We start from the raw sequence: 8468 nt of genomic DNA on the forward strand, positions 1-8468 counted from the left end.
CTGTGGTGTAGGAAAGGAAAACTTCCTGTCACAGTCAGACTAAACAACGTAACAAGCTTGTGTTGCTTATTCTTATTTGCATTAACATATTAGCAGCCACAAAACTAAAAGCATACAAGAGAATTCACATTTTACATTAGAAAACAATATAGTGTGATTTTTTTTTTGTGTATGTTTCAGAAGAACAAAAAACATTTTAGTTAAAATTATATAAAAAATTTTTTTATTAAAGTTTCTTATCACATTCCTCTTGTAAATAGTGCATTGGCGGGAAAAAATCTCTGCGCAAGTACAGCCTGAAAATTGAGTTATTCTGACATATCCCACAGTTTTTAATGGGTTGCATTAGTCCTAATATTGTTTTTCCTTCTTAAGAGGCTGAGCCAGACCAAAACTATGAGGGTCAAGTTGAAAAGTGAACAGCACCAGGCCACCTAAGAAGACAGAACATTTGGCCTGCAGCTTTTTATGCTTTTTTTGGCTGTCGAGCACATTTCAGACACGACCTCAGACCACTGATGTTTCTCTTAATACGGGTGAAATTGGACTACAGAGAATGAGGACAGGAACATGACTGGGCAGGGCACACTTGGAATTATAGAAAAAGTATAAGAATGGGAACAAAGAAAGCTATTCAGGGCATAAAAGATTGAAGATAACAGGAAACGGCATGCTGCAACTAAACATGTTGGGTTTTAAAATAAAAAAAAGAACAACAAATCAAGACAAAACAGTCACAAGGGATCTGATGTGATAGTTATCTAAAACATGATGATGTTGAATAAAACAACATAATAAATCCAACACACTTCCTCTTCAAAGAAAAGCATCAACACATGACTGGAGCTCAAGGGAAAACAAGTGGACCAGAGCAGATGCTTGAAAAACAATCCACCCTTCCTCCCTTGCCAGTGCTGTTCATTGCTTTTTCTGTTCAGAAAAAAAACTAAACAAAAAAAAAAAACTAGATAGTCTAACATTAAAATCCCTTCATCAGCTAAATATCAGAAATTGCTCTGGAAGCAGAGCAAACAGGGCCGGACTTGGCAGGAAGATCCATTCACAGTTTGTGGTTGTGGCTGTTAGAGATGCTGCATGGAGCCAGCAGCACATCAAACTGGTAAGTGGAGGCAGATGACGGTGTTTTACCTTCCCTCCTATAAACCACCCACTTTCTAACCCCCTCCAACCAAAACCAGTTAAACCACACCCTTTCCCACTCAAAACACTGCCAGCACTGTCCTGTTCCTCTGATGTCCTTGTAAATGGGGGGTAGAGTATTGTTGCTCTCTTTTACAGACTCAGAAAGCAAATTTACTAGGTAAATATGTTCTTACAGTGTTTGCAATGGGACATACAAAATAAGTCTAATAAATCAAAACCAAAACAATGCTCCGCTGTCATTTTGTGCCCAACAGTCTTTCAGAATTTTCACTTTGCTTGTTTGAAAACCATGTTTCCAAACAAGCATATCTTGTTTATATATGATATGCAAAACAAGATATGCTTGTTTGAATATCTATATGTCTATATATAGATCTATATATTTGATGTTTAAATTTGTTTGAACATAATCAAGGCGTCAGTCGTCAGTCACACCAGCAAAAATATTCACTTTTTATGTCAGCGAGCCCTCTTGTGGACATAAGGAGACATTGCAACCTTATGTAACAATAGCAACTCAAGGCTTAATGTCTGATGTCTTAATTCATGTTAAAACGCCACAAACATGTAGCAATAACCAATTTGAAAACCTATTCCATACCTGTACAACTGAAAATAAAAGCAACAAAAAATATACATGTTATTGTTGGGGGTGTAAAAAGTAAAAATCTGCAGTTCTCTGATTACATAAGGGTGCACATTTTTAAATTAATATTTTGCCACAGCATCTACTGATTGCTGAAAAACAACCTGTCTTCTTCAGTTCCCTCTATCCATTATACTGAATATGACTAACATAAAGCAAAGATCTGCTTTCCTGGCTGCATTTTCCTGTTTTTTTTTTTTTTGGTTTTTTTTGCATCTTTCATCGCTAAAGGCATAGTTTGCAGAAAGTGTACAAAGAATCAATAAGTTCTTGTACAAGGGTATTATTAGTCTGAAGAAGCGTACAAAAGACCCAGTCTTATTTATATACTATGTCACAGTAGAGATAGTTCCCATAACTGTGAAAACTGCCTGGCAACAATGATAATGCTACAAATTGATATTTCTCCAAAATTACTGAAAAAAAAACAATAGAAAGACTGATCATGGATTTAAAGAAACCAATAGCAACACCAAAGAAGTTGGAGGAAATTCAAACAAGAACCAGTTGTGATTTAGATGTGATAGATATCCCTTTATCTGACTAAAATCTTCCCAAACTATGTGGGCAATATGGTGTCATTTATCCCAGCAGGTGTTGGAATATAGTCTGACACTGCAGCTCTGATCTGTGAGGATTAACATCTGCTTCTGTAGACAAAAGAAGACAAATAACCAAACAAACCTGCAAGTACAGTACTCGCTCTTAAAGGACAAAAAAATCCAGCAGTGAAGTAATCTGCCAACTTCTTTATGTATTTAAAATTACTGACAGCTTTAGGTCTTATGGCCACTGGTGTGTTTCTGCAATCATTACAATCATTCCACCATTCTCTACAGACTCACTCAAGTCCTTTCAGATTGCAAGGACAGTTTTGGTAGACAGCTACTTTAGGTCTGGATCAAGATGTTCACTTGGATTTCAGTCCATCTGGGCCATTCAAGGGTATTGACAGGTTGCTCCTGAAGCCACTTATTTATTATCTTTGCAGTGTGCTTTGGTCATTTTTGAAAAATCTCTCTCTGTTTGCCTGATACTATGTCACTTTCTAGGACTACTCGCTTAATTTCTGCTGCATAAATTAATTTCCCCATAGCATGATGCTGCCACCACCACGCTTCAAAGTACAGATGTTGTCAGTCAGTTGATGAGCAGGTCCTTTCCCCCCAAAAAAACTGATACTTGAAATGACAATAAACTTTCTGGCAAAATTCCAGCAGAATGCCACACTCATCTGTCCACTGTACCATGAAGACCTGATTGGTGGAGTGCTTTAGCCACCAATAAGGTTATCTTATGACTAGTTCTCCCGTCTCCACTAAGTACTACTGGAGGTCCGCCTACACGGCCACCTCTATGATCAAGGCAGTTCTTCTCTGATTACTCAGCTTGGTTGGGGATTGAGCTCTAGGGAGGGTCCTGGTGGTTCCAAACCTCTTTCATTTACAAACAATGGAGACCACAGTGTTTTTCAGGATGTTTAATGCTGCCAAAATATTTTTGCGTGCTTCCTCAAATTCATGCCCTGACACAATCCTGTTCCTTTGACTTCATTACGTGGTTTCTGCTCTGACATGTAGTTTTAACTATGAGACATTATATAGACAAGTGTGCCTCATTTTAGATCTTGTTCTAATAATGAACTCAGCAGAGGTGAACTCTTAATACACTTGTTGAGGATGATCGATCGGTGGAAACAGGATGCACCTGATTTTCTGTGACATGACCACGGCTGTGAGTACTTACTTTTTTCAACAAATTTGTAAAAGAAAAGAAAAAAATTAAGACACCTTTTTTCATTTGTTATTTATCTGACATTTTGCATAGAAATTTGAATGAAAATTAATTTTGAAGTAAAATTGTAGCACAGACTGTAGAAAAGGCGACGCTCTCTGAATACGTCCTTCATGCTCTGCATTTCTGCTCAACATAGCTAAAAATATCTTGGATAAAGCAGATGGTTATTGTTTGTCTGTAGTCAATGTACCCATCCTCATTAATGCCTCCCAGTTGTTAAAAAAACACCACACCTTCTGACTCCACAACAACTGGTCTCAGCGGTCTCAGTCTGGACACATAACGTAGTTAGAATTATGATGTGTTAGTGTTAGCCTGGCCTGGAGCAAAGAGCCTGCTCTGTTTTGCACTGATTGAGGGTGAAAGCTTACAGTCTACCCCTCAATCTAAACGTGACTGTTGCACCCAACATCATATTTAATTAAACATTAAATCTGACTTTTCCATCACAGCATGATGATGTACATCATGTCAACTTTTGATTTGTCATGCTAGCATATGGCTGCAAAAACAGGGGCGCAAGGCAGGTGTTTACATGGCCTTTAACACTAAAAGCTGGGCCATCCCGGTGAACAAATACAGCAAAAAATGTAAGTGGTTGCCACAGCAACACAACCCTCACAAGGCAAACTCCCCATAGCACCTACATTTTGATCAGACTTTGTTTTGTGTTATAATCAGCATGCTGAGTTCTGAAGATTGGAGCTGTTCCCTGTTCAACCCTTGTGTTGAGACACTAAAACTACAAACAGATGAAGGCAGGCAGATGAAGCATGATGGCTAAACATGGGAGTCAGATCATCTCCTGCCTCTCCCCGCCCTCCTCTCATCCCCAGGAAGGGCTGGGCCAAACGGTAGGTGGTGCAGAAGAGAAGCCTGGAAGTGGGATTTCCAAATCTTTGGCTTTCTGACTCTTCACTGGACAAGCATGGAGAAGCAATACATCCCAAATATAAAGTAAGTGTGATTAATAATAGTCTCATCTTTATACGTTCTGTAGATACACAGAAAATGAAGATAGGTGGAGTTTATTTCTTGTCTTGAGAGAACTGGTCACTTAAGTTTTAGGTTATCTTATCAGCTAGCTGTCATTTTCTGTAATAAATGTCTGGAGCTCTTAATTGCAGTTTCTCTGAGAACATTTACGTAATGGCTTTTCTTTGGTGGGAAACAAACTGAAATTACATAGAAAACTTCCCTTACAAAATGTTATGAGAGTATTTGTGTTAGAAAGAGAAATAAAAGTCATTCTACTAATATCAAAGTTCTTATGACGTTCTTGAGGTCTGTGTTCTTTGTAGTTGACCAACATGATTAACTAACATAAAGTGTGACTTTTATTTATTAAATATTTCAAAGATTGCCAAAAGGAATTAAAAAAAATTACTGAATAAATATTCTATTTCCTACAACTTCCAACCCATTCATACTTTTATTTATTATTCCAGTTTTAAATTACTTCTGTGAGGAATAAATAAATCCCAGAAGACTGTAAATATCAAAGGTCATGTTTACCAAATACAAAATGATATTATGGGAAGAGTCTGTGATTTTGGGTCTAAAGATGATCCAGTATGTTTTTCAATAGAAAACAAATTTGATTTAGACTGTGTGTGTGTATATATGTGTGTGTGCACGCATGTGATGAATGCCGAGCTCAAAAACAAGGATTATTAAAAGTAAATATGCTTTTTTTCATTCATTTTACAAACAAATAGTCATCAAGTTGCACAAACAAGTTGGAGGGGGCTTGAACTGTCTGTATTTTAAAGCAGGATTTCAATGCATCTGTTTAAGTCCAAGACATGAATGTTAATATGCTTATAGAGTCTGCCTTTTTTCTACCTTATAAAAGCCGCCATCAAGTTGATTGCGAATAACGTTAATCTTTTTAAAAGTGTTGAATAACATGGGTTTGTGATTGCTGATTTTTAAATGTTTTGTTCTCTAATTACTTCCCTTGTATTGTTTCCACAGCTTAGGCGTTACAGCAGTAGCATCTCAAGGCTTTTCTCACTGAATAAAGATCCACGGAACAAAGCAGCACTCCAATCAGATGACTCAAAAGAGGAGAAAAAAAAACCCTTCTTAATCTCCCGATCCCACGTTCAACAACTGGAACGATGCGCCTCGTCCGAGGCAAAGGTCAAAGTTGATTTCGAGACATGGAGGTCCTTCTGTTTTTCATCACAAACTTACTGGCAGATGAAACTTGATGTCAATATGGGGTCAAATATCCCATAAATGTTTTACTAGCTTGACTTCTGTCAGCATGTCAATACAGCATAGATGACTTTCCCTTCAAAGAGAGAAAACTGGGAACTGGTTTGGTGTCATGATGTAGCTGCTGGATGTGACTTACATGTGGCTTTTGATCTAAAACAGGTTGACCAAAATCAGTATGGAAGGGAGGTCATCTGCTTTGATTTGGATATATAATAACACTACGGAGGAACTGAACACTTCATTCAGAAACAGCACAACAAGTGAAAACTATGAAAAATACCAGTTTTACATGATTGGCCTCTTCTTATCCTGCCTGTACACTATCCTTCTCTTTCCAATTGGATTTATTGGAAACATCCTGATTTTGGTGGTAAACCTGACCCACAGAGAGAAGATGACCATTCCTGATCTCTACTTTGTGAATTTGGCTGTGGCTGACCTCATCCTGGTGGCAGATTCCCTCATTGAGGTTTTTAACCTAAATGAAAAATACTACGACTACGCCATCCTCTGCACCTTCATGTCCCTCTTCCTCCAGATCAACATGTACAGCAGTATCTTCTTCCTAACTTGGATGAGCTTTGACAGATACATCGCCTTGGCCAGCTCCATGAGCAGCTGCCCATTGAGAACTATGCAGCATGCCAAGGTGAGCTGTGGTCTCATCTGGATGGCCTCCATCTTTGCCACCCTTCTACCTTTCACAATAGTACAGACTCAACACAGGGGTGAGGTGCATTTTTGCTTCGCCAATGTCTTTGAGATCCAGTGGCTGGAGGTGACCATTGGCTTTTTGCTCCCCTTCTCCATTATCGGTCTATGCTACTCCCTGATTGTTCGAATCCTCATGAGAGCCCAGAAGCACCGTGGGTTGTGGCCCCGGCGGCAGAAAGCTCTGCGGATGATTGTGGTGGTGGTTCTGGTGTTCTTCATCTGCTGGTTACCAGAAAATGTCTTCATTAGCATCCAGCTGCTGCAGGGAACAGCCAACCCATCGAAGAGGACTGCTACCACCCTGTGGCACGACTACCCGCTCACAGGTCACATTGTTAACCTGGCGGCATTCTCCAACAGTTGCCTCAACCCCATTATCTACAGCTTTCTCGGAGAAACCTTCAGGGACAAGTTGCGTCTCTTTGTCAAGCAGAAGGCCGGTTGGTCAGTAGTGAATCGCTTTTGCCACCACAGCCTTGATTTACACCTCTCTGTCAGGGACAAAGTTTCAGAAGTGTGATTGAAATAACTAGGACAGTTTTTAAATAAACTTATTCTATAAAATTTTTCATATTCCAGTCAGATAGTTATTCTCTTTTAGAGTTACTCAGCTTCATCCGGTTGCGCCTTAGATAATTTGCTTGCTTTATGAACAAAAAAAAACCCTCTCGAGTAGTAATAAAAAGACGAGTTTGTGTGTGTTCTTAAGAAGATAAACTATGAGTGTGTTGAAGTGTTTCTTTTTGACTTAAAGTTGTTTTCCTTTCAAGAATTGCTGTGGCAAAGATAAAGGGAACTGATATCTAACAACAAAGAGGGAAGCGTTTGCTCAGGATAAGTAAAAATAAGGTGTTGTATGTTGCTATCCAACATACAAACCTCCCTGAACATTTCCTGTACCATCACCTGTAAGAAATCAGAGGCTCTTTCAAGGCCGTCTCATAGAGGAAATGTTCCATCACACTGAATCTAATCAGGTTATCTATTTGAGCTACTGGAGCTGGAAGGGTCATTTCAATTACCAAAACCACATTTCCCTTCCAGTATATAAAGTAAAAATGGCCTTTAGCAAGAAGCTTACACATGTGTACCATGAATCCGTGAATTATGAGTATGCAGCCTTACAAGCGCAGAACAGTCAAAGACACAGCAAATATAATCTGTATTGTCTATGCGTCTGTCTTATACAATATTCTAACTCTGTTTTGTTGAGCAGAATATCATCATATAGTCAAACTTTGCCTAGATTATTCCAAATAAACGTTCACATCCCTGACTTGTTCCCACTTTTCGAGAAATATCTGCCTAAACACCTTAAAACAATGTTTTGTATGCTCTGTTGGTTATCACCTTTATTTTATTACTATTTATAGAAAATTTTAATCACTGTCACGTTTTGAGATGACGTAACCCTTGATGACCTTAATAAATTTTGACCGCATTGTTTTCTTGTTCTGTGATCTTAAATTAAAAACAAATGTTTAAACATATTGTAAAAAATTCTAACATTATTGCAAGTGAATAAAAAGCTGGCTGTTGATCTGTTTTGTCAGATCTTGTTAAGTTGAGGGTGGTGAGAAGAGGCAGGTGATGTTTGGCATGGAGAAATAAAGACTGAAAAAGCATATTTGTCAGTGTTCAAACATAGCTGCTTTTTGCAAAATAATAATGCATTTTAAAAACATGAATCCACAGTCATTAAGTTTATCTTTAGCACTATTTCATAATTTATTTGCATAGTTCCATGTTATGTCTATTTATAATCTGAAGCTACTCTTTTTTTCCCTTCTTGCCAAAAAATAAAACAGCTTGAACCGACATAAAATCTTTGGGTTAGTCGTGCAGTTCTGGACTGCTCCAATCATCCTACCATTTATTAAAAATAATCAAGTGTTGTTTGCAGGAAAAATTGCTTACTGGT

General features: G+C 38.2%; 1 protein-coding gene across 1 annotated transcript; it reads left to right on the top strand.

The window, feature by feature from the left end:
* The first annotated feature begins 3378 nt into the window (after positions 1-3378).
* On the top strand, positions 3379-8197 carry LOC102233568 (G-protein coupled estrogen receptor 1). Its single transcript, XM_023348627.1, has 3 exons — positions 3379-3544; positions 4444-4564; positions 5585-8197. Exon 3 carries the CDS (start codon positions 6009-6011, stop codon positions 7065-7067), a length of 1059 nt encoding a protein of 352 aa, XP_023204395.1. The 5' UTR covers positions 3379-3544; positions 4444-4564; positions 5585-6008; the 3' UTR covers positions 7068-8197.
* The last annotated feature ends 271 nt before the right edge of the window (positions 8198-8468 follow it).

This window comes from Xiphophorus maculatus, chromosome 16 (assembly GCF_002775205.1).
Source record: "Xiphophorus maculatus strain JP 163 A chromosome 16, X_maculatus-5.0-male, whole genome shotgun sequence".
NCBI classification, from domain to species: domain Eukaryota; kingdom Metazoa; phylum Chordata; class Actinopteri; order Cyprinodontiformes; family Poeciliidae; genus Xiphophorus; species Xiphophorus maculatus.

Coding starts and splice junctions, on each gene's coding strand:
- LOC102233568 (XM_023348627.1), top strand. CDS start 6,009: ATGGAAGGGAGGTCATCTGCTTTGATTTGGATATATAATAACACTACG.